This window comes from Rhinolophus sinicus, linkage group LG05 (assembly GCF_036562045.2).
Source record: "Rhinolophus sinicus isolate RSC01 linkage group LG05, ASM3656204v1, whole genome shotgun sequence".
Classification (NCBI taxonomy): Eukaryota; Metazoa; Chordata; class Mammalia; order Chiroptera; family Rhinolophidae; genus Rhinolophus; species Rhinolophus sinicus.
In genome coordinates this window covers 20,095,833-20,122,504 of record NC_133755.1, presented here as the reverse complement: position 1 = coordinate 20,122,504, position 26,672 = coordinate 20,095,833, and the positions used below count along the sequence as shown (strand labels likewise).

General features: G+C 46.7%; 1 protein-coding gene across 1 annotated transcript; it reads right to left on the bottom strand.

Annotated features, from left to right (window-relative positions):
- Positions 1 to 1,781: 1,781 nt before the first annotated feature.
- Positions 1,782 to 26,386, bottom strand: LBH (LBH regulator of WNT signaling pathway). Its single transcript, XM_019735332.2, has 3 exons — positions 26,131 to 26,386; positions 23,447 to 23,549; positions 1,782 to 4,429 (listed from the first exon to the last, which is right to left on the bottom strand). The coding sequence occupies exons 1-3, from the start codon at positions 26,154 to 26,156 to the stop codon at positions 4,241 to 4,243; spliced, it is 318 nt and encodes a 105-aa protein (XP_019590891.1). The 5' UTR covers positions 26,157 to 26,386; the 3' UTR covers positions 1,782 to 4,240.
- Positions 26,387 to 26,672: the final 286 nt, after the last annotated feature.

The following is a 26,672-nucleotide window of genomic DNA, read 5'->3' as shown; positions in this document are numbered from 1 at the left end:
TTTCAAAGTTGTTTTGACTATTTTAGGTCCTTACATTTCCATATAAATTTCAGAATCAGATTGTCAATTTCTACAAAAAAAAGCTTGCTGGGTTTTGATTGTGTTGAATTTATAGTTTGAAAAGAACTGACGTCATAACATCATCTCTTCAGATCCATGAACATGGTATAGCTTTCTGTTTAGTAGGTCTTGTGTAATTTCTCTCCACATGTTTTGTAGTTTTCATTGAAGAGGTTTTGCACTTCTTTTGTCAGATTTATCCCTAAATAGTTTATATTTTTTGATGCAAATGTAAGTGGTATTTTAAATTTCAATTTCCAATTGTTTATTGCTACTACATAGAAATATAGTCAATTTTTGTACATTGATCTTAGATCCTGAGACCATGCCAAACCCACATGTCAGTTCTAATAGCTTTTTTAGAAAGATTTCATAGGATTTTCTACATAGATGATATGATTTATCTGTTAATAAAGACAGTTTTCTGAGGGACTATATTCAAGGACACTGGGTTCTAATAAACTCTATCTTTAGGCTATTGGAGGAAAATAAAGGGACAATCCAAATCGAGGGTAGTCAAAGCCTGCGTTATCCTCAGGGCAGCAGATCCATAGATCTAATGGTTTAAGTTAGGCTAATGTTAGAATAGATTGATATTCTATTAACACTGGGGACACTGTCAGCACAGATCAGTTGATTATCTATACTCACGATGGTCACGAGCCCAGATGTAGGCTGAGTGAAGGCAAAAATATCCAGCCTCAGGTTAGAAAAATGTCCAAAAGCCCCTTGCACGAAGCACCACCTTCATTCTGACCTCCATGAAGCCTCCTTCCTGGTCTCCGGGCTTTCCATCTTGCCCCCTCCAATCCCATCTCCACAGAGCCAGTCTGTGTAAAAATGTAAAATACCATTCTAGGCCCTGGACTTAGAATAAAATCCAAACTGTTCACCCAGGCTTAAGCAGCCCTGCGTGCACTATTTCCTCCTCTCCACCTCCATTAGTCCAGCTCATTCCAAGGCTTCTCTCTGCCAGAAGCACTCTCTCCATGCATCTAGCCCCCCACTTCCACTCTGTCACTTCTTCAGATGCCCTTCCTGACCCCTTCAACAAATACTCACTCTCAGAGCACCCTACTGTCCTTTCTCCTGCTTTGCACTCACCATATTTGTCATTTAATTTTACTCTAAAGCAGTTCATTCAGGGCTGCTATTTTGTTTACCCCAAACTCTTAACAATGCCCGATACGTGGAAGGCACTCATGAAGGGTCTGGATGGGTGCTGAGCTCGCTGTAGCTACATACACACCCCTCTACTCACCCCCAGTCTTTGTGAACAAACTTACAACGTATCTTGGGTATTTCTCTTCCCTTAGAAAAGTAGTTTAAACCATGGCTGTATGTTAACACCTCTCCAGGTGATTCTACAAATATTAATGCTTTCACTTCCCCCCTGCCCATCGAAATCAATTCTTGGGGTGTGGGACTCGGGTATTTGAATATATTTTGGAAGGTCGCTTGGTGATTCTGATGCGTATCCAGAGTTGAGAACAACTGACACAGAAGAAAAGTCTGCTTTCATGTAGCCAAGTGATTAAAAATGAAAAAAAAAAATTAAAACCACGGGTGGGCTCACCCCGGAAAGGCCAGCAGGTAAGACATGTAAGGAACCTCACATGAGGCTCCCCCTAATGCAGCCTCCTATGAGAGTTACAGCTTGGTTTCTTTTGTGCTCTCTCCATTCTAATGGAGCAGGAAGAAAGAAGGAAGCCAGACCAGAGTGGAAAGCATTTTCAAACTTTATTTACAACTGTCACAGTGACAAAAAGTAGTTTGGAAAAAAAAAAAAAAAATGCTAGATTCTCCCTGAGCCTCAAAAAAGAACAGATAGAAGTTACAGGAGGGTCATCTTACAACAGGCATTTTTACTGAAATACTAAGGGTTTTTTTCCAATACAATCAGTTAGAAATACACACAAGATACTTAAAAAAAAAAAGAGGAGGCCGGACAGGAGGCTCAGCCACTTGTCCAAGAGCAGCTGGGTCCCCCCAACAAGCTCACTGCTGAGGGTCCTGACGTTAGCTGGTCAGCCTCTGGCCTGCTCAGACTCCAAACGGTCATACAAAGGGGTCTAGCGACCAGCAAAAACAATAAACCACCCCCATAAACACACAAATACACAAAATAGATCTGTTATGCAGTTTACAAGCACGTTCCCATCACACAGACAGATGATACAGGGGCGCAGATGAGAGGCGGACACGGAAACACAGAATTTTAAAAGGCAAGACCCCATCCACAAGGGAGGCACAGGATGAGAAATGCTGCTGTGAGGGAATGAGAGTCAGGAGGAAAGGCTCGCTGCAGCCAAAACAGAAGGAAAGGGAGAGCAAGAGAGAGAAACACCCAGCAGTGCAGGCTGCAGGCCTCTCCCACTTCCTCAAGGAGCTGGAAGAAGTTATTGCCATCGGTGTGTGTAACACAAGCAGACAACACAGAGGAAGGGAGCAGTGGGGCAGAAGGGGGGAAGGGGGAGAGGCAACTTCCCAAAACCAAATCCTGCTCATGTGTCAACAGCACACACTGGCCCTACTGCCCAACGTTCCCGAGAGCCACACAAACCTTGAGGTATTAAACACAACTCCACACTCAAGTCCAAAACCAGGGTCAACCTGGACTGACCAGAAACCCAAGGGGGCACGTGGGTGCCTTGGTTGGCCCAGTTCAGCCCCAGGGAGGCTCTCGAACCCACCTCTTGGTGGCATAATCTGTTCTGAGATGGAGATGGTTTGAAGAGTTTGTCCTGCAACCTGCTGCTCCTGGTGGTTCAGAGCTCTGAGAAGCAGCTCTCAGTCCAAGGCTCTCTCTCATGCAACTGTGCCCTTGCAGGGGACAGGTGGGGGAGGTGGGAAGGGAGGAGGACAACTGTTCCATGCTCCCTCACCACAGCGTCCTCCCACCTGCATCCAGAAACACATGGGGAGAAGCCGAGGATCTCATGACGCCCTTCAGTTTTAACCTTGATCCCCAGGCTGCTGCACATGAGCCTCCTCACCCCCACCTAATAATTCCCAGGCTTTGCCAGCTCTTGGGACCTGCAGTAAAGCTCACCTCCCCACAAGAAACAGAAAAAGCTTCCTCTGGTCTCCACGCAGCTCTCACCAGAAAAGCAGGCCAGGAGCCCCCATGGGAGTGGGTACTGTGGCTGGTCGGGCTGGCTGGAACCCACTGCATGGCTGGGAGCCACCTTTTCCTGATGGCTGTGCCTGGGGGTGGGAAGGAGAAGGAAGGGCCAGCCGAGGATTGCCTGCCAGCTCTGCTAAGACTGAAAGCAAGTCTGGGAGGAACAGTTGGGAAGGAAGCTTCGTGTCCAAGCGGCCACCTCGGTCCTCCAACAAGGGCAGGAAGTATTCTCACTACTCTCCAAAGGGCTAGGGGGCAAAAAGGATAAGTCAGGGGAAAGAAGCTCAAAAACCCTGCCTCTTAAAAGAAAATCTCCAGATTACCTCTGGTATGTGAACCTGCTACAGCCGAGAGCAGAGGGTACGTGGAAAAGGAATGGGAGGCCTTTTCCTTTCCCGAGCCTCTCCTCCAGCTGGCTTTGCAGGCAGCGAGCTTCTACTGCACTGCTTCACCCGCGTCCCCTGAAACAGACAACACACCTGGAATAAAAGCAAAGGCTAGTGGTGGGTGAAGCCCGGGAGAGAGATGAAGATTTTGTTGTCTGATGCCCCAGCAGCCAGAGTGAACGCTCACTGAGTAGGACTTCCTGGCTGTACTTCTCTGCTCAATGTTTTCTTTCAAACGTGTGTTTTCTCTTTCGTCTCATGTTTGTGTTCTTACCTCAAATGTTCCTTGTTCGCTGTGCACATTCCCCCCACCCCGCCCCGCCCCACCCCCAGAGCCCACTGGAATCCCACCACGGCCTCGAGTTGCTTGCGTTCAGATAACGATCTCAAAGACACACAGCTTCCCGCACCCCCCACCCCTGCTCGAAGCAGCTTCCCTTCTCAGAAGGCCTTGCAAAGTGTCCCAGAGGGCTCCACGGCCCGACACAGTTCAAGAAAAGAAAAGAAAAGAAAAGAAGACCAACTCAGTGATTGCAGGTGCAAAAACGAAAGCCATTGTCTGACATTTCAGAACGCTTGTGGCTCACTCTCTTCTTCCATCACAATGGGAAAGAACACAGTTCAGGTACAAATGCTGTCTGCTGTGACCTGCCAGGCGTCCGCGAGGACTCTACTGCTCCTTGTTCTCTGGCGCTGTCTCTTCACAGTTGTCCTGCTCATCCTCCTGGACCAGGAACTCCTCGGGGGGCCATCGGAGCTCCCCACTCTCCACCTCCCCCTCTGTGGGCTCCACCACTATAGAGGGCAGACGGTCCTTCAGTTTGCAGCAACGGTCGAAATCTGACGGGTCGGGAAAGATCTGAAATAAAAGCAGAGCAAGCACCCAGTCACGTACCGGTCTGAAAAGAGAAATTCCATTCCTTCATTTCACACACACACACAGGACTGAGCACCTGCGACGTGTCCCGGACTGTGCTCCTCCTGGGGATCCTGCTCAGGGGCGGAAGGCAGGAGCCAGGGAGCAAATCTGAGGGCAACATGGGAAACCATCCCTCGGGGCAGTGCCATCAAGTCTAAAAGGTGGGGTGGCTCTGTTTGCACTTTTTGTTTCATTTCAGTTTTAGATAAAACGATTCAAAATCATGTCATCCATAGTACCGTGTTTCCCTGAAAATAAGACCAGGTCTTATAGTAAGTTGTGCTCCAAAAGACGCATTAGGGCTTATGCTCAGGGGATGTCATCCAAAATCACGCTAGGGCTTATTTTCCAGTTAGGTCTTATTTTCGGGGAAACACGGTCAGTCACATCTCTATCTGCAGCAAGCATTTAACTGCAGCAGTCCAAAGCATGGCCTGGAAACGGGTGCTGAAAGGAGATTCAGACCCACATGTTTGACTCCCAGGCCCCAACACCACCTGCCCTTCCAGTAGATGGGTCCTCATCTCAGTGCAACTGTAAAGTCAAGGCCAAATAAGGGTTGAGGGTGGCCCCCAATCACAGGCAAGCTGGGAACAAAATCTCAGGCTGTTTCACCTGTAAACAACTCCTGATTCCTTGACAGCTCTACATCTGAGTTTACTTCTCTTTCTAGAGTCCCATCAATGAGGCTTTTTTTCATGCCTACTGTGTGTTCTGCCTGAAGTTGGAAGAAACCTCAAACTCCGGGCCCTCAGGCTATAAAGTCAAGGGCCACATCTGGCTCTGTGGATTCCCTTTGCTCACACTGCCCTGTGACTACAGCTGACCCAGTTCTTTGCCCAGAAGCTTAAGCACTTAATTCAATGGGCTGCTGGTCCCTTGCCATTCACAGCCCTCAGTGACACACCAGAGAGCCAGAAAGAAGAACCTCTGTCTGGGACACTGGGGCTCACAGAATCATAGGGCACCTTCAAGGCCATCTCTTCCAACCTCTCTATTTGATAGATGAGGAAACTGAGGCCCAGAGGGGTCAGGAGACTTGCTCGAGGTCACACAGCTTGTTAATGGTGAAAGAAAGGAAAGCAAAACCTGGAGTGGGTGGAGACGTACATTTGAAGAGATCCTGGGGAGTGCCCATACCTGGCTGAGACCCAGACAAGCCCATGGCAGCAGACAGGTGTCCTCTGTTCCCCAGAGGTAGAAGTGCTCGCCTACAAACTTAGGCCTTCCCAACTTCCGTGGTGTTATGAGGGTGCTTCATCTTACTGCACCCCAACCCCAAGCAGTGCTGTCCCAGTCAAATCACTGACCATGTCACAGGTCACATGGGGCTGCTGGGAATCACGGGCCTCAACAAAACCGCCCCAATTCCTGCAGACAAGTGATTATTAACCATTTATCCAATAAAGCCCTATTGCTGGGGATTAAGTCTTAAGCCAGCTGCACAACCAGGCATCATTAAAGACTTAACAAGCTTTACGAAAAGTACCATAATGGCAGCCAGGAGGAAAACCAGGCAGGGTAGGGGCTTAGGTGAAGGGGGATGAAAAAAGGCATGGGGAAGGTTGACCGCCACTGCGGGCTTTGTCTTCCTACGTGGCCAGTCCTACAGTTCTGCCCTTGGGCTGCGCGGTGCACACAGACCCACATGTACAGAGCAGGGAGAGGGCCGAGTGGCCTCCTTGGGCCCCTCCCCACGACTCCTCATGTGGAGCTGGTGCTCTTCCCTGTAGGTGATGAAACAAGGTGTCCCTCCAAGCATGAGCCTGGGATGTGAGCAAGGGGATCCCCAATGAGTGCAAAGCATGCTACAGTGTATACAGCTCTTTCAGACAGCATCTCCCTTAGGCCTCACCACCCCCTAGGAGCAGTGAGACTCTGAGGCTCTGACAGTCACACGGAAGAGCCAGGATTCAAACCTGGATCTGCTTTTCCAGTGCCAGTGCCTTTTGAAAAATGAATGGATGCTACTGGGTCAACATTCCCATTTCATAGACAAAAAAACTGACCAGAGAGTGTGGACAAGATTCTGGGCTTTAACTGCCTATTCAGCTGCTGGAGGCCCGAGGGTGACCCTCTGAGCAGCCCGGTCCAGAAGCTGAACTTGCCAGTCAGAACAGTTGTTCTAAATCTTCAGCACCTGAGATAAATATCAAGCGGAGATGGACACCTGGCCCAGGACAGACTTGGGCCCCTGTGTCCACCCTCTGACCTCAAGCCCAGGGCTGTGCCTCCCTTGTGACTCCCCAGCTGAAGAAGGTGCCAGCTGGATTCTAACTATCTTGATCACCCAAGCTGAGGAAGAGTGAAAGGGACAAACAGCAGTAAGGCCAACAGGAGGAGGAGGAGGTCGGTAAAGGTGGAAAGCATGGAATTTTGTTTTGACCTAGGAATAGGTCTTTAACTAAAATTGAGGGGCAGGTGGATGTTAAAATATTGATGATAATGGACGATATGTCGGGCATATTTGTTGAGCAGAATCTCAATCTTCACAGTAATCCTATGAAGTGTGGAGTGGTATGATCCCTGTTTTACAGATGAAGACACTGAAGCACAGAGAGGGCAAGTGACTTACTCGAGGCCACAAAGCTAGGAAGTGGCTGGTAGGGAACCCAAACCCAGCCCTAAAGGACTTCAAGTGAGGTGTTCATTTGATAACACATTGTGTCAAGCCACAGACCCCAGATTCTCGCTATGTACTTGACATCACTTATATAACCCTAGCCAAGTCCTCTCAACCACCTGTGCCTCAGTGTCTCCTTTTGAGAAGCATAGTGACCTTCTTAGCTCATTAGATGGGTACAAGGTCTTGGCAAATACAAAGATGATAAAATGCTTTGAGGACATATGCTAAATTTAAATTGGAATGTCCTTTTTGGAACAGTTTCAACAGGACTACGGTAAATATTCAATCTCTAAGCAAGAGGCAGCAATACGAACACAGTAATTAAAATAACTAAACAATGCCTTTTACACCAAGAGCTGCACAATTAAGTCTTTTAAGTCCTTGGGGGAAGTCTGAGCGTTGAACTTCTGATTCTGCTTAGTTGCCAGAGAACTTTGCTCCCTGAATTGTTCAAGACAAGCACCAGCCAAAAAAAAAAAAAAAAAAAAAAAAAAATTAACAAAGCTTAATTACTTTTTTTTTAAATCACTATAATAATCTAATGCTTCCACCAGAAATTTTACTTTATTATCAGATAACACCAATTTATGCCTCTGAAAATTTCAGTTCTCTCCAAAGACAAACAAAAGGCACCCAGAAGCAAACAGCTTCTCATTTCCTTACACACAGACAGAAAGCCTTGAAAAGTATTGCTGAGTATTTTGCCAGCACAATCTTATCTACAACAGCTGCTTAAGAGGCTGACCCTAAAGAGGTCAAGATTTTTCCACTAAGTCATGCTTTTTAATCATCTAGGCAGCAGAAAAATGAGAGGTTGCAACTGTAATTTGACAGGGTGGGGAAGGCAGTGGAAAAAAGGACTCAAGTCAGACTTGCCAAGCACATGACAGGTACGGTTGAGGCAGCAGGCCAGCTCGGCATGCTGTTTGCCTGCAGGAACTGGCAGGGAATAAGGAACTGCCCCGTTCCAAAAAGAAACTGCTTCTGCTTCAACCTGTTACCCCAAAGTGCCCCTTCTCTCGGACAAGAAAAAGGAAAAAGAAAAAATCCTTTTCATTCTGCAGCAAAGGCTCTTGTTCAAGAAGTTGAGAAAGGATGATGGGGAGGGTCTGATAGGCATTTCTCACCCTCACCCCTAGGACAGGGCAGACCTAGAAGCATCCATGCCCAGCTGTGATTCTTTCAGCTCTGCCCCTTCCTCCCTCTGCCAGCACTGGATTCCACATCCAGCTGTCACATTTGGCGGTCAGGGCTGATGGCCTGGATGAAACTAATAGACAGCAAGTTCCCTCCTTTGTAAATGGAGTGAAGTTTTGAAGATCACACACACCAAGAATATCCCAGGTCCCATATGTCCCACTGTGTAGAAATAGCAGGCATTTGAACTTGGTAATGGTACATTTTATAGGAGACACATTTTCAAAGGTAATGCCAACAAGCCCTGACGTTTTGGGAACTCAAATGGGTTCACTTGAAAGGTCTAGGGAACTTTAGGAACTTCTACGAGAAAGAAACAGCCTGTGAAATGTAGTTTGGATACCAATATACTAGAACCATGTTTCCCTGAGAATAAGACCTAGCCGGACAATCAGCTCTAATGCATCTTTTGGAGCAAAAGTTAATATAAGACCCAGTCTTATATAATATAATATAATGTAATGTAATGTAATATAATATAATATAACATAACATAATATAATACCTGGTCTTATTTTACTATAAGACCCAGTATAATATAATATAATATAATATAATATAATATAATATAATATAATATAATATAATATAATATAATATAATATAATATAATATCGGGTCTTATATTAAGTTTTGCTCCAAAAGACGCATTAGAGCTGATTGTCTAGCTAGGTCTTATTTTCGGGGAAACACGGAATTTCTGGTTGTGTAGATCAGAGCTGTCCAATAGAACTTTCTGAGATAATGGAAATGTTTTCCATCTGTGCTGCCCAACAGTAGCCACTAGCCACATGTGACTATTGAGCAATTGAAATGAGACTTAAAATTTTAATTTTCTTTCATTTTTATTAATATAAATTTAGGATATATGTAAACATAATATAAATTTAAATAGCTACATGTGGCTAGTGGCTGCTGCATTGGACAACACAAACATAAATGTTTAAATATGAGGACAACGAAAGCAGGACTGTCCAGGAAAACTCAGGCTGTTTGGCTGATGGACCAAAACGGGCAGCCTCAAAGCAGAAGTCTGGGGTTGAGGGCGAGCCCCTTGGAGATGAGGAATTAGCAGGTTTTTTGCTGAAGTATAAAAGTTGCCAGTTAGTCAGCTCCCATTCTAGCCATGGAGGGGAACTGAAAGGCAATACCAGGGCTCCAAAGGCCCCAAATTTGGGGGCCTAGCTATCAATTGCCTTCCTCTAAGCCAGGTGACCTAAACCTGGCTATCTGTGGGGTGGGGAGAGGAGAGAGATGTCTGGCACACAGGATGGAAAATGTGAGTGATTCTGGTTGAGCAGCCCTCCCCTGTGTGCGTGCGTCCCTTAGCCATCATCCCTGACAAACAAGCTGAGCTGGCCACAAAGAGGGCGGAGGGCTCAGCAAAGAGCTGAGAGATGCTAATAGGGAAAGCGGACACCAGCAGGTAGAGGAGATGAAAGGTGGTTAACTGGACACAAAGGGCTAATTACCAGGTCTGCAAGCTGAGACTTTGGGAGCTTGGCATCCTGCTCCTCTCTGCTGGGACAAAACAGAGGAAAGAGGCGTGCTGGGGTGGGGTGCACAGGGGAGGTAGGGCAGAGGGCCTGAGATGAATAACCAGGTAGCTCCCCAAGGCACTGAGAGAGGTCTGCTTCAGTGCACAAAACCACACAGTTACCTCCCCCCTCTCTGGTTACAGAGTGGGGAGAAAAATCAACCTCCAGTCTGCTATAGAAAATTGCCACTCCCACAGATAGACCAGGAGTCTGAAAGATCGGGCTCTGACTTGGCCCCCTGTCATATTGTCTCCATGACCACGGTCAACTCAGTTTAAATTCTCTGAGTCTCAGTTGCCTCCTGAGTAAAATGAGGAAGGAATTTCTACTTTACAGTATTGTTGGAAGGATTCTCTGATACTGCATGTTGAGTGGCAGCACAGTCAGGCTCAAAGATGTGGAGGCCCATTCCCCGCCCCTCTACCCCCCATCAGCTATAAATTGGGATTAATGCTCATTTCTACCTTATAGAGATGGGAATTAAATACAGGTATGTGTAAACATGTTCTGTAAACTTTCGATGCCTAGTGATCGTTCTTATTAGGTGAACCTGGGGTCTCCAAGGAGCATTTAGAGTGAGGGACTGGAAAATCAATAGTTAATGGCTTGTGACAGGAGCAAGTTAGGAGCTCTCTTGGGCTTGCACGCACCAATTCTAGGAGAAGTGGGTTGACTTCACCACTTCCCTTCCAGTGCCTCTGTTTTCCAAGGGCATGGATTCGGCCAGCTGGAATGTCAGCCACCGCGAGTCCAGACCCTAGTCTTTCAGTGGAAGCCCCTACAGCCCGAGGTCCTCCCATTATGCACCTCGCCCTCAGCCTACTGCAGGGCAAGTCAGACCCCTCCTGCCCCTCAACTTCCCAAAGTCTGGGTTTCTTATTTTTCCTGGAGAACAACAATGAATTGGCCCTGTGTGTTTATTCCTTCTGAGGAGGGGCTGGTTTATAACAATCGGCAGATCTCTACGAGCATCCTGCTTTCCAAGGGCCGAATGAATGAGCAGCAACCAATTCAAATAAAAAGTACACATTGTTTTTTACGCCCCAACAGTAGGTGAAGGCAAGAAATATGTTCTTTGAAATACTTGACTCCTGTCATCTTATCATCATCATCTTTTGCATTTTAATGACTTTTCAAAATGAAATGTGGCTGGTAAAACCAGAAAGAACTGTACAAAGGGGCAGAGTGGCTATTGATTGGATTCAGAGAGAGAATAACATTCTCCAGTCTCAGACCATTCAGATTTGAGTCCCCTAGTTCTTCACCCTGGAGACCCTCATGTCACTCAAACATCCCCTGGACTGGGGCTGTGGAATATCCACCTCGCCATCTCCTGCTCTTCTCTGGTATCTTTAATCCTACAGGAGACTTGAGCAGAGATTTGAGGCTTTGTAACAACTGTTGGATCTCCTTCCTTTAGATTAAAGATTCTTAAGTCTCTGGCCTTGAAACTTAAAAGAAAAGGAAATCCTCTGGATAAGCACATCTTTCATAAACATCTCTCAAACACACACCCATCCTGCAAGTCAAGAGTTCCAAATTCCAATTAATTAGCACTAATTAGTACTGACAATTCTGGGACTGGTCAGCTGATGGGGCTTTTGGAAAGTTAAAGAATGCGTCTCACAGTTCTCCAGGGTGAGAAAAGACTGCAGTTATCTGGCATAGATGATTCAAATACCCGCACCCTGCAACTATATCATCACTGCCCTTTGGAAAGAAGACGTGCTTCCCAGCCGCCTCTGGGGATGACAGATCCTCTCTATCCTTCTCCATGGGTGCTACCCAAATGTCCCACAGACACACCTCCTCTCAGAAAGCCCAGACTGACATGCCTGCCATTTTTAACCATTCCCTCATTCTTCATTTTGGCTGAGCAAATGAAGATTCAAGATATTGAATCTTGAATCTTTAGCCTGGTTCCACAGCCATCCCATCCTTGTCTGAAGTTCCCTTCCTAACCCGTACCACATGGCTTCCAAACACATCCCTGCATGGAAACAACTCTTTCAAGTGTCTAGGACTTCCTCACAGCCCTGCCCCATGGCCTTTGCTCAGCCTTCAGTCACCACCACCTCTGCAGCACATGGCCAGGCCAGTGAGCCTGCTTTGGGCCTTATGCTCTCTCCTGATGCTCATGACCTTGCTCAGGTTCACCTGACCTATCTAGACTTGGTGTCATCCTAGGGTTTTCTCCAGACTCAGGCAGCTTCCTGTCTTCACCTGTACACCTCAGGCTGAGAATTCTCTAGTCTACTGTTGCATTTCCACCTTCCCACCATCTGTGAAATATCTCCACTTGGATGAGATCCATCACCTCCCATTCACCTTGTCCCAAAGTGAGGTCATCAGCAAATTTACCTGTCTTTAAGTTAAAAACTTTTTTCCCTCCCAAACAGGAAGACTTGCTTGATAGTAGGTCCTATAAAAGAGGCCTGGAGATTATAGTTGATCACAACTGCAGTACTGATGCTAAAAAAACTGAAGCAAACAGGGCTATATTCCTAGTGGTCACGCATATCATGGGGGCTGTCTAACAGGGAGATCGGGTCCCTCTGTTTTCTGAAAAGACATGTTCTGGTCAGCCTAGAGCAGTGCTTCTCAAAGCTCAAGTCCCAAGCTCCTTTCAGAGAGGAGGTGTCCATGGAGTTAAATATTTTCTTAATAATACTAAGATGTTATTTGCTTTTTTTCTGTGTGTTGACACTTGCATTAATGTTATAAAAATCAATGGTGGGTAAAATTGCTGGCACCTTTGGTGAAAATTAATGAATGCAGCGGCAGCAGACTATAGTCGTATCATTATTTTCATCCCCACCTCACGCTCAAGGTTGAAAAAAAACACTTAATATTCGTGATGAAGCAGTAAAAAATAATTTTTATAAATAATGACTCTTAAGGGTATATTGTCTTCAGATGCTTTGTGATGAAATGGAAAGTCAGCAAAAAACACTTGTGTTGCATATCGAAGCACAGTGATTACCTCAAGGAAAATAAAGCACTTACGGGACTGAGTTACAAGCTGAACTAGCCACTTTTTCCATGTAACACCATTTTTACTTAAAAAAATGACCACTAAACAATGGTTATTCAGACTTGGCTATTTGGCAGACATGCTCTCAAAAATGAATAAAACAAGCCTGTCACTTCAAAGAAAATGAGTGACGGTATTTGTTATCAATGATAAAAATAGAGCTTTCAAGCAAAAATCAGAAATTTGGAAAACTTGTATCAACCATGGTAAGCTTGACAATTTCCTAATTCTTGAGGAATTTCTGATGAGACCAGTGGAGATATTAACAAATGTGACCTTTTTAAAAATATTATATAATGAAATGTGTCAACATTTGGAAGATCTGCATAATTCAGTGAACATGTATTTTCCAAATGATCAATGCACCATATTATGAAACCAAGCGTGGGTAAAAGATTTATTCAAAGTGCAAGACAGACTAATAGATTTTAATGTAAGAGTACAGGAAGTTCATTGATAAGGTTTCAGATTCCACATTGCCACTAACCTTTAAGAAACTACTATTTTCTGAGTTTTGGTGAAATACCAAAGAAAATATATGAAAAGGCTATTGAAATACTTCTTCTTTTTTTAACTACCTACCTGCAACAGGCCAGATTTTCTTCATTCCCTTCAACCAACACATACCACAACAGACTGAATGCAGAAGCAAATATGAGAATCTAGCTGTCTTCTTTTAAGACAGATACCAAACAGATTTGCAAAAATGTAAAACAATGCCTTTCTTCTCACTAAACTTTTCTTGTTTTGGAATATAGGATTGTTGTTATTATAAACTGTTATTTATATTAACATGTAATGGTTTTATTATTTTTAAAGGAATTGTAAATAAACATTTTAGAAGGTATAATCCATAAAAGATATAATCAAAAGACATAATCCACATAAACAAATATCTCTGGGGATCCTAAAACATTTTTAAGAATGTAAAAGGGACTGAGACCAAAAAGTTTGAGAACCGCTAGCCTAGAGAAAAAACACCCTCAGGATGATGGTAAGTCAAGGTTGAAGGTCAATATATTTTAAAACTGGAAAAGGTTTGAGGGAAACATAAAAACTGCTGTCAATATCTGAAAGGCTGACATCAGGAAGAGAGATTTTTAAACTCCAGGGGCCAATCTAGGATCAGCATGGAGGATTTCACCTCATTATACAAAGTTCTAACAAAAATGGTACAAGCAACTCTCCCTAACAGACGGGGACATCAAGGCCCAAAGAGGTGATGTGAGTTGCCTGATAATGATAAACCCAGGACTAGAAACCAGTTACTCAAATCCGTGGTCCATAATCCTGCTGTGGTGAGCGGATCTGAGCTCCATGTCACTGGCAGTGTCCAAAGAACAACTAGGTGACCCAATGCCATGCTACTAGAGGGCATTCTCACATCTGATGGGGGACAATCTCCAAGGTGCCCTTCCATCCTGAGATGCTCTGGTGCCACAGTTTTGATTCCAAGAAAAGTGTGTATGTCCCAGGTCTCCAAACTTTTTGTTTGTGTGCTCCCTAAAGGAATTTTGAAAAACTGTGTCTCCTTTCACATGTTTTTAAACTGATATCCTTCTGCTATATTATAAATATTAACATTTTAAAATAAGACTTTTATACCATTCTTTTCAAAGCACTCAGAGGCTTATCAATGTCATAGTGATTTGATAGCAACATCACCTATTAAAAACAAAGACACATAAACAAGCTCTTAAGTCAAATCTGATTTCTTTCTCTATCTGAAACTGTATTTCCAGTGTATTTCCCTATAGGATTTTTCTTCATGTATTTTTATGTTTGAAGGTGTTTAGTCATTATCTTTCCATACTTCTCTGCAATAAAAAGATGTGTGTATGTATGTATGCATGCATGTATATATGTATGTATATAAATTGACATTTAATAGTTTTATGTCTCATGACCCTAAGGCTTGTTAAAACAAACAAACTCTGGATTGGCTTATTGTAGCTATTAGTACATAACCAATCAATAAACATACCACAAATAATTATTAAACACAATGGTCCATTTTTTGAGATTGGTTTCTTAATGTGATCAATGGGTGGGATTTATGGAGCTTTCTAGACAGTAACATCTTGAATGGTCCATTTGATGTCCCCAAAGTTTCTATATCCTGGGAAAAAGCACTTTAAAAGATTCAGGGAGGCAAGAGGCACGTCCTTCTCTGATAAGGGGGAGGAGGGCAATTGTGACAGGAAAGGTAAGAACAGAAAAGTGGTGAAGCCTGCCTTCAGGAAATGCAATTTTAGAAAAGCAACAGAAGGAAGTTGAAGATGTGGAAATTGATTTTCCAAAAGTGCTCTCTGCTGTCATATCCCTTGGAAAGTTTCCGTGAACCCTAGGGGCAGCTGTTCTCCGGTTTTAACACTTTGTTAAAACGTGAAGTAGTATATACACAGAACATTATTAAAAAGTAATTTGGCATGAAAACCTCCAATCGTAGGATGCCAAGAATAGACAGGAAGGATGCTCAGCTGCCATATCCAAGTGGGCAAATGACCAAAGAAATACAGATATCGTAACTGAGTACTCGCTAATCTTGAAGAACGCTTCTATCCAAGAGGATACATTCAACTCTTGAAGAAAAAACACTCCTTCATGGTTACAGCAGTGACGTCAGCCTCTGGAAGTCGAACACCACTGTCATCCTTCCTTCACACCCAAGCACACATTATGGCTCAATTATATTTTTCCTTTACTCACTTGCTTGAAACTTTTTTTTTTAAATGAAACTTCACTACATAAATGGAAAACCAGTATTATTTATCATAGGTAGTAACCATAAAAACACACTAACGTTTGTAAAGCCTGTCTGTGTAACACCTCAATTCACTTTTTCGTCTGTCAGAAGTATGTGGACCCTCCTGGAACAATGGCCTGGGCTGTTGACTTGTTGTAAAGCACCTGGAGCCTTGCGGAGTTGTTGGGTAGAAGACCCTTGAGCACTGGGCCCAAGACTTCCATCATGTCCAGATCTACTTCAAAGAGGCCTGTAGCCTTGATTTCACGGAAGCAATATTTTTAAACCATGACCATTCCATGAGCCAGACCTGGAACCCCAGGAAAACCAAGATGGCTCAGGGGACTAAACGTGCATCTGTCCAACCTTCATGGGTCTCTAGGCTGAGGCGACTTCATTGGTCTTCTTTAAGGTCACACGGTGCTCCAACATCATTAATAGAATAAAGGAGATAAGTAGGGAAATATATACATATATGTGTGTGTATATATATATATATATATATATATATATATATATATATATATATATATATATATATATATATATATATATATATAAATGTACATTTGTAATCCACAGAGTATGTCAACATACCCACTGTAGAACAAGAACATGGTCACCAGCTATTTTGTAATGCTGGCTAATTGCCTAAACATCACCAATTGTCATCATCTCAAAATAAGCAATTAACAAACTAGAAGAAGACGTACAACATCTCCTAACCACTTTAAAATAACCCAACACCTTTCTGACTCAATCTACGAGGCTCCTCCATTATTCCATCTCTGTGGGTTTTACACCCCTGAGAGTCTATTTGCTAGAGCTTTCAACGCTGGGAGCTTATATTTTGATACTCTTTTATTTGTTTTCTGTTTTTAAGATAAGAAATAATCAAGAGGCTTAAATGAGGTTGAATCTCTTTAAATCAGTAACTCCACTTCCAGTAATTTATTCCAAGGAAACGAAGCAGACCTGTGTGGAGATTTCTATAAAATGAGGCTCAGAGCAGTATTCTTTGTAAGAACAAAATATGCCACATCCTAAATATTCAGCAATAAAAAGTGGTATATAACAAAATGAAACGTCACTTTACAAAGCAAACCAAATGACAGGAACATAGTCACAATATTATAGCAAGTGAAAAAAAGATTCACTATAGCATAGACAGTGTTATCTCAATTTAATTTTTTAAAATATAAATGCATAGAAATACACTGGGAGTAAACATACCAAAATGTTCAGTGATAGGAACATGGGTGTTTTTTTTTTTTCCTTTGTACTTTTCTGTATTTTCCTGTTTCTAAAAGGAATAAATATTACCATTGTAATTATCACACACACACACACACACACACACACACACACACACACACACCTTTGGGAAAGCCAAGGATGCCTCTCAAATCTAGGCTAAGCAAGTGTTTCCACTCTCCAAAGTAAAGGCAGAGGGTGAATTCAAGGTCTACTATCAATTCTGCCTGGGAACCACCTTCAGATTCAAGTTTGGAGAAAGTCAGACCTAGAGACCAAGCACCTCTGGACTGAGGTTTGTGAATGCCCTCCTTGCTCAGGCCAATTTTACTGTGAGGGAGAGATCCAGAACCTTGATTCCCATTGGCTCCAATAAAATTCCTGATCAAGATGCAAGTAGTCGATGCTGCTTCAGCTAAATGCTTGGGTGCCTCTTCTGTACAGTTTACCCAAAAAAAGCTCCTGACAGAGGCAATTAATTCTAGTGAAGACGGGGCTAAGAGAGCTCCCAAACATCCCTTGAGGTCAAAGTGCTAATTGGACAACAGTCTGGAGAAACTTTTGGCTAATTTTAATATTTTTTCAAAGACAGATCTGTGCGATAAGGGGCCCTTCCCTAGCCGAGGAATGAAGCAGCAGACACAGGATTTGATTTACTGATAAAGAACCCTCCTGAGCTGGGCTCAGGGACAACGAAAGGGCAGGTGGCGAAGTGAGAGGCAGGAGGTGGCACAGCAGCTCAGAGACTAGGAAGGAGTAAAGCCCCGTCAACTCTGAGCTCTGTATGAATGAGGGCCTGTTTTCATATCCTCCGAAGATTATTTCAGGACGCGGGCCTGAAAGATCATTTCAGGACATTCCCCAGACACCCAGGAATAGCTCTTGGCTCCGGTCACAAGATTCACCACCCAAACTCATCCCTTTTCCTAATGGTACAATTCTCCTTTCTATCCAACTTGGGAGACTGGGTTGACATAGAGAAAATGCTGATCCTACAAAAATCTACACCAACGATGGTCAAGGTAGAGGTATCGTTCTCCTCTCCTCAGGTGTCCTCTCCTCAGGAAAGGGCGGGAGGAAGGGTCCAACACGTGGCTCAGCACTCCGTCAGCAACTGTTGTGGGACATTGTGTCCAGCGTTGTAGGAACAAAGCACAGCCTAAGGCACAGACCCTGCCCTGGGAGTGATGAACACACAAGCATTTCAGAGGCACCAGGCCTAACACAGGCCCTTTGAGAAAAACTCGGGTTGTATGGTCCTAGTGTGTAACGTGTTGGCTTAGAAAGTGAAGGAAGCTTGTTCTGTCCCTGGCGGGGCTACAGACTCACTGCTGTGACCACGGTGTGTGTGCTGGGGGGGGATCCCCATGGGAATAATTCCAGCCCTCTGCAGGCCCTGACCCAGGGGCATTCCAAAATGGTGAACACGATGTTTGTGTCAAGGCTTTGGGCCTGGGAAGGAAGGTGCTGGATCCCGCATACAAAGTAGACTTGATCCGCACAAAGCACACATGGACTCAAAAGGAGGCAGTGTGTGCAGACCAGGCCCCGCGCCACTCAGAGAAACAAACTCCTTGTGCTTCTGAACCACGTGGCCCTAACTGTCTGCTTTGTATCACATGATTATGATTTGCACCAAGGAGGGAGCGGGGTGAAGGGAGAAGGGGCAGGAGAAAGAAAACTTGTGATTCCAGTAACATGTCGTGTCCAGGGCTAGACGTCTCCTGCCAAGTGCTTTGGAATTTTAGTTTTAAGTCTGTCCGGGGACGACTGAGGCTTTTTAAGTCTGATGTTGTGAAAGATGGTTTCCTGGTGACCATGGGACTTCCATGCGGCCGCTCAGCAGAATATGTTGGGTACCACAGCTGGGGGGCAACCAATGAGACAAGGCACGCGCGAGAAGGAAGAGACAAAGGTAGTTGATGAGTTATGACCAGAATGGCCTCGCGAGCAGGGGCTTGTGGGAGATGGTGGCAGGGACACAGAGCAGCAACCTCTCTGAGGGCTTAACCCGGGGAAGGAAACTCAAGCCATCACTTATTTCAACACGTGCATTTCCACAGGTGGGAACAGCACGGGGAAAGCCAGGCTCAGGGCACCTTCGCTGAGGAAGGCTCTGCATAGATGGGAGTGAAGATCAAATGCCGCCTGACTTCAGTGATTAAACCGAGCCTGTTCTTTGACCGAGGAGTTACTACTTCTGATAATGAGTGAGGGCGGGGAGAGAAAGGAGCTGGCTACTGTTGGGCCAGGGAGATAGAAGAAGCTGAGAGATCCTGCCCAGGGAGAGGCTAGCGCTCAGCTAGCACAGTGCTTTGGGCCTGTCCTAGAGCAGAGCTAGGACCAAGACCCTTTACTGCCAGAAACAAATGGCAGGACTGTGGCAAGCAGCGGTCACCCTCTACTGTCCCTCCTCCCTATTGTATAAAACGCCAGGAGATGCCTCCCTCCTGTCCTGGGAAACGCGGGGGAAGACGCAGGGAAGCTCTGAGCTCTGTGGATCAAAGGCAAGGCACGGGGCATGAGGCACAGTGGCATGTGAAGACCGAGCTCCCTCTGGTTTATAGCACGTCCTCTCTGGCTTTCCTGAGAAGCAGAGCCCGCTGCCTGTGTGACTGGTAGATGAACATCAGATGGTAGGAGTACGTGACCAAGCACAGCAGAAGGAATACAAAGGGCAGCCCATGAGGGACATGTGTGCTGATCAGAAAGGAATTTAAAGAGCCTAGGGAAGGATAAAGTTATCAGATCTTGGTCTAGATGCTTTAGAAAGGACAGTTTTAAACGCAAACCAAGGAGCTGTATCTCTATCTAGAACTTAGCAAGGGCGATAAAACTGCAGAAGCGTCAGCATGCTGTACTGGGGCCCTTGGTTTGTGGCATCATCAGTGTCCCCAGGCAAATAAATGCCCAGAACTCTTCCCCATTCAGGATCCAGGCTAATCAGGGGCAGCATTCAATCAAGGAGACCCAGTCAGAGAGGCATTCCAAATGCCACATTCTTAGAGCCCCTGGAACCAAGGGAGAGCCCTGCAAGGCAGCCACTGACCTGCTTCCTTGAATCAGGAAAAGGAAGAAGTCCTTAGGTGGCAGATATTCCTGTCCCGGGGGCAGGAGAACAGGAGGCCCCCAGGTGCAGTGTGGCGAGAGAGCTGTAGCCATCAGAGCCATAAATGTCCTCAGGGAGACCTCCCACTCAGCTCCAGTGAGCTGGCTGCCACCCACAGCCCGCCCAAAATGTACTCAGACTTTCTAGTAATCATTTACTCACCCACTCGGCGGGTGTTATAATTCATGCCAAGGGAGTGTGCAGACATGGATTTCATGTACTGATTCTCTAAATAAATGTTAAGACAAAACAAGGCATTGGCTCTGTTGATTTTTATACAGGCTCACAAAATGCACTAACTTCCTAAGCACAAGAGACAGGGCTTACCTGAGTCTTTCAGGGAATAAAAAGGCATCTATGTGAAGCTGTGACAGAATGAGCCTAAGGAGGCCCTTCACAGACCCTAAAGCAGAGGTGAAAGTGGGCAGCTTTAGAATCAGGAGACTGGGCTTCGCTGAAAGCACCACCGTCACTTAGGGCCTGCTCTGTGAAGGTCCTGAGCCAGCAGGCACATTGGGTTGGGGAGGGGAGCGACAGGGGTGATGGCTGATGGCCACAAAGAGGGTAAGAAGTCATGTCCTGCCCTCGGAGACCTGCGCGGGGAGAAGGTAGGGCAGGACCCATACCCTCCACACCTAGCACAGCATCATTTCAGAGCACAAAATGTCACAGGTGTTGAAAGAGATCACATCTGGGGCAGAGAAATCAGGAAAGCTTCACCCTTGGTAGGTCTGGACGGTGGAGAAATGATCGACAAAGTCCAGTGTGCCTATTTATTTTACGACCTCGTTTCAAGGTCAAATGACAAGCCTGAGATTCTATTTCATCTGCAAAGTTGGGACTGATGTCTCCTTCCCACTTTTGGTTCCTTGGAAAAGCAGGTCTCGGTAAAAAGCCATGTACTATTATTACCCTTGGGCAGAAAGCCAAGAACCGAGCTCTGAGATCTCCCGGCCCCAGATCTGAGCCCAGCCTGAGCATGCACAGCAGACGGGCTCCGGCCAATCCCCCGAGCTTTGGTGGGAATGTGTTTAATTGAATGGCACTAGCTTTGAGTGAATATCAGTCCTATGGCAATTGTCAGGCCAGTTCTCCACAGAGCCCTGCACCTGAGCCAAGAGGTATCTGAAGGAGGTGCCCTGTCAAAGTCCTAATTTTTCTTTCAAGTCCCAGACCCAGTTTGACCTCCTCCCAAGCTTTCTCCTTGCCATCCATACCTGGGTTGACCACGGCTTTTGCATTGCTCCACCAGACTGCCTGTGTTCCAGTTGTTATGTACCTGCTGGCTTCCCACGTGAGCCCTGAACCCCATCTGTGCAGACGCCAAGCCAGCACACCACACATAGCAAGTGGCCAATAAATGTTGCTTGGTTAAAGGTTACAGCCTCTCCCCTTTCTCTTCTTCAGGCAACCAGAAGACCTTTCTGAAATCTTGTGACAGATTGCTTTGAAGTTGCAGGTAAGATACTTTGGAATCGGATAGTGGCCCCAAGCCAGGCAGCAGGGACAAGATTCTTGAGGGGCTGTGAGAAGTGGGGGGACCTTCAGGCCAGCACCACAGGGAAGATTTGAGGGCCTCTTTCTCAGGCAGCACTGAGACATTTCAGGAGCCCAGAGGTGATTTTATTCAGCTCCTGCCACTGCAGCCCCCAATCAGCCTTCCTCACCCAGTGCTGCAGCTCCTTCCTCCATTGTCACCTGCCCTCACCCTCAGACTCAGCAAAGCAGCCTTAGGGACTTGGAGGGTTGAGAAAAGTGCTCTGTAGGACCTGGCCCTTTATCCTGGGACATATTCAAAAGGAGAATATAAAAAGCACACATAGCACATACTGACGACTGTGTTTGGAAAGGTTCTGTGATAGAAATCTAAAACTCAGAAGTGAAAGAAAATCTCACCTATAACCACAAAGAGATTCAGTCTGATTCAGTGGCTTGGAAACTGGTATCTAAAAACACCCCAGCTGGTGAGCCAGGAAACTTCTAACCCCCCACAGGCTGTGGAGCCTTCAATTGTCTCGCTCAGACCCACTCTGGGCATGGAGGGAATAAAACTACCAGGAAAGGGTATTCCCCTCTCCCCTGACACCCCCTCAAGCTACCAGAATATTTATTTCCAGCCAGCAAAAGGGGTTTGACTACATTGACACAAAACAAAGGGGCCTTCTTGAACCTCCCAAGCATGTCTGTGGGTGACTCTTTTGTCACCTGCCAAGCTGCCTTACCCAACCTTAGCTTTCATCTAGGCAGTCTTGGATCCCCTCCCTCACTGCACCCACATGGCTTTCTATTTGTTTCTTCATTTACAAAATAAATGCCTCTGGAATGGGTCTAAAGAATGACTAGCCAGAGCAATTCTCGATTCTAGCCAAGAACCAACCCAAGGTATAGACACATGATCCATCATAAGAGCAAGGCTTTGTAGTTTGAGACCCAAGTCACCTACTCAGTCTGTCTGTTTCCTCATCCATGGAACAGAGCAAGAATTCCCACCTCAGAGCTATGGTCCAGAGTGAATGCGAACCATCTGTAAAGTGTGTGGCCCACAGCAGACATTCAGTTAACATCTGCAGAATGGGTGTATCACACCCCCATTTTTCTTCCCCAGGCCAGCCACCCTACACAATTTCCTTAGCCCCAACATCTTCCCTAAAGACAAACTCTTTCTTCCCCCAAATGTAATAACCTAGGAACTCTCCTTGGAAACCTTAAACAGTTCAATGACGCACAGGTAACTGAAGGTGTTCTGAAGCCGTCTACAGGCAGTGGAAGAGTAACATGTCAGGCCAGAAAGAGCACAGTGCTAAGAATCTAAAGCTCTTACTTAGGTCACTTTTTTTTTCTTGGTCCTTTATGGATTTGGGATCTACCGCACAGGACAATTTCTAAGCTAGTGGTAGCCTCTCTTTGGGGAAAGCTCTCCTCAACTCTAAGTAGTTTAACGTTAACTGTTGGAATTAGTTGGTCAACTCTCAACGTGAGGAAGAAAGCAGTATTCGAAGGAACTATTCCTCCACCATACCACCCTTCCCCATAAGTCGCCCCGCAGAGCAATGTTCCCACTGTCCAAGTGGCTGGGAAGGGAAGTTATGTCTGAACTGAAAGGACAAATGACTTCCTCCTTAGCGGCCATGAATGGGAGAGTCCACAACCACCAGGATGACTAATTAATAGCAGTGGCTCATGTTTGCTGAATCCTTAATGTGTCCCAGGGACTATGAATACCTTATACACATCCTTTCATCATGTTGAATTTTCACCATGATTCAATGCGGTAAGGAGTATGGTTGCTCCATTTTAAAGATGAGGAAACTGAGGCTTACTGGCATTAAGGGACTTTCCCAAGGTCACACAGCTCTTATAAGGGGCACTGGGACACAGAACCAAGTCTGCCTCCAGCCCCAGCAAAAGCCACTAGGCTGTAAAGGGCCAGAAGGAACCCAATACTGAACTCACCTGATAGGAAAGGCCATCCTTTCGGGGGTTGAGGCCAATCTCTTCCATGGATGGGGTGCTCATCATCACCTCAGTCATCTCGGCCGATCTCAGATAGTCAGGGCTGTCAAGAAAGCCAGACCCAAAGTTAACAAACACATGCACTTTCACATTCCTACTCTTGGTGTGCTCTGCTGTTAGATCAGGGGACTGTCTGGAGGCAGGATGAGAGGTGTTCAAAACAGAACACGCAGAAAAACAAGCTTACACCCGGAGGAAGTGCCTTCTAAGCCCAGAACATAGGGCTGTCAACCTCAATCAACAAAGGCCATTGTCTGAAAACCTCTCTGGCAAACCTCCTCTTCCCTCCTCTCCTGTACTAGTCTGCACTGGCACAGAGTGACTGGATTTTAAGTGACAACTAGAAAAAAAACAAAACAGTAGGTAGCTGAATCCGTCTGTCTATATTAAAACCAATTCAACTCTTCTCAGGGAACTGCATATTATTATTATTACATAATAATAACAGGTCAACCTCAGGGAAACCTATAATAATGCTGCCTTCCTAAATTTCTCTGTCTCTCTAGTGTTCCTTTTTGCAAAATGTCCCACTTAAACGTCCCAAAGGGTCAGCTTTCTACAAGCTTCACATCTGCCATCCAACCCCCTTCTCTAGCTCCAGCCACAGCAGCTGCAAGCTCACAGCTTGAAAAACATCCCCTGGATTAAACGCCTTAAGGATACCCGGACTCTGATTGCAAAGGAAATTTCCAGAGGGGCCAAGCTGGCCCACCAATGGCTGACATGTGAAAGTGCTTTGTACTCTGTAAGCAGGATACAAACGTTCCATTATCCTCACACAAGCCATGGGCACATGCAGGGTCCCAAAAGCATAATGCCAAATGGTACATACCAAAGTCACTGTCCTCACTACACAACACCCAATGTTTTCACCATCATACCTTGACACATAGTTTTAAAAAAAAAAGTGGGGCAGGCTTTATAAAGACTATGTCTAAGGAAACAGGGGTACCAAACTCTTCTTATTTTATGCTTACTATAGAATAGAGATGGCATGGGGTTTGGAAATGGAAGCGATAGGTTCTAGTCCAAGCTCTGCAACTCAAGAGCTGTGTGATCTTGAACAAGTCACATCATTTCTCTGAGCCACAGGTGCCCTGTTTGTGGGTTACCATGGTGCTAATAATGCATATGTCACACTTATGCTAAAAAAAGGCTAATTGGGGGGGCGGCAGAGAAGACGTGTTACAAACTACGAAGTGCTAATCAACTATAAAATAACCCCAAACCTTAATTTCTCTGGGGATAAGAACCCCGATGGGCTCTAACACCCACCTTGGCAAGTTTTGAGTGGCCAGGAACACAAAGTCTCCAATCCATATGGCACCTGGCTGTACACACACCTCGGAGGTGGGAGGGAAGGGGCACCCAGAAGGAGAAAGGTATGCAAGCCTCGGGGGTGGGGGAATTTTTACTTTGTTTTTAGAGTTCAGTCTCTTATCTAAACAAAGCCAGGCTGGGATGAGGGGAGGGGAGACTAAGAGAAGATGCTGGGTTTCGGGGCAAGTTTCCGGCCAGGAGCCGGGACTCCAAAGGCAGTTTTCTCCGGGGTCAAGGAAAGGCTGCCGCCGACCCCGCAAAGAATTGGGCCAGAAGAGCGCGCACAGAGCTCTCACCAGGCTCTTCGACTGATGTAGGGGCGCTCGCTCCTCGCTCGGGGCTGTGGCGCGGGCCAGAAAAGTTGAAGCGAGAAGCATTAACTTTCCGGTGCCTGAGCCGAACAGGACCGCGCCGAGCTAGAGCTTGCGGGGACGGGCTCTCGGCGCCCTCACCTGAGAGCGCGCTCCGGAGCCGCCAGCGCTCGCCCCTCGGCCGCTCCTCCTCTTCCCCAGAGCAGGAAGGAAGCAGCTGCCGGCGCGCTATCCTCAGCGGCCTGGGGCCTCGCTCCACAACGAGCCGGGCGCCGTGGCGCATCCCTCTGAGCCCCGATCCCCGCTATGGTGCAAACCCCCTCGGCCCCCTGCCCGGCCCAGGCTCCTTGCAGCCTGGGCCGACGGGGGCGGCTCCACCCGAGCGCAGGCCCCCACAAAGACGCGTCGGTTTTGGAGGGGCTATGGGAAGGGAAGGGGTCGGGAGGGTGCAGCATGTGCCTGTGCCGCTGCTTGTGGCTTCAGACCCGTTACGTGTGGGGAGAGCGTTTTTTCCCCACCCCTTGGAAATCTGTAAACGCCGCCGCTGCACCAGCTCAGCCCCACTGCCTCCGGCCTCCACGCCGAGACATGCATACAAACAAAAAGAAAAAGGGGAGGGGCTCGAGGAGAGCAGGAGTCCGTCCCCCCACCCCCCGGTGGCAAGCAGGGCCCACGCCTCCTGCAGCCCTCCGCATTAGGGGGTCAGAGGGGTTCAGGCGTGACCCCTGGTTCTCCCCCACCCCATCATCATATACCTTCCCAGCGGTCCCTGAAGTGAGGGCTTTGAGTTCACTTCCTTTGTCTGGATGCTCTCAGCACCACCTCCCCCACCCCCACCTTTGCAACCTTGACGTTGACTCCTGCACCGGCTAGGGTTACTGCCCGGCGCCCGTGCTGCCTGCTACCCTCGCACCCAAGCTGGCACGAGCAGGCGCCAGAGTCCCGCAGCCACTGCCGAGAGATGGATGCCCGCCGAGGGCGCAGGATACTCACCAGTGAATGGGGAAATATACAGACATGAAGTCCTAGGGGAGGCTGACCCACGCCCTTGTGATTTAAAAACGGTCACTGAGTCCCGAATAAGGATGTCACGGACGCAGACAGGCGCGGCAGGCAAGGAGCAGGAGTCCGAGTGCCGGCACTGGGCGTTCGCCCGTCCGCCTTCCGGAGACAGCCCCACTGCCAGCTGCGTCCGCAAAACAGACCGAGCTCTTCGTTCTCCACCGAGCTCGCGGCCCCACAAAGAGCCCGGGAAGCCGTATTTATAGGGGCGGGGCGGGGCTCGGCCCCGGGAGGCCCCGCCCTCCCTCGCCCACTCTTGGAATAACGTCACCAAAATCATGAATGGCTTCAACGATCGCAGATCCTGCGGGCGACGGCTCGGGGACGCGCTCAGCTCTGGTACCGGAGAGCCGCGGTTTGTTACAGCTTCTAGCCCGGCCCCCTCCCCACGATTCACACACGCAGGCACGCGCGTGGATTCGCACGCACCGGGGCTGGAGTTCAATGTCAGTGCCGCTTCGCGCTTACAAACC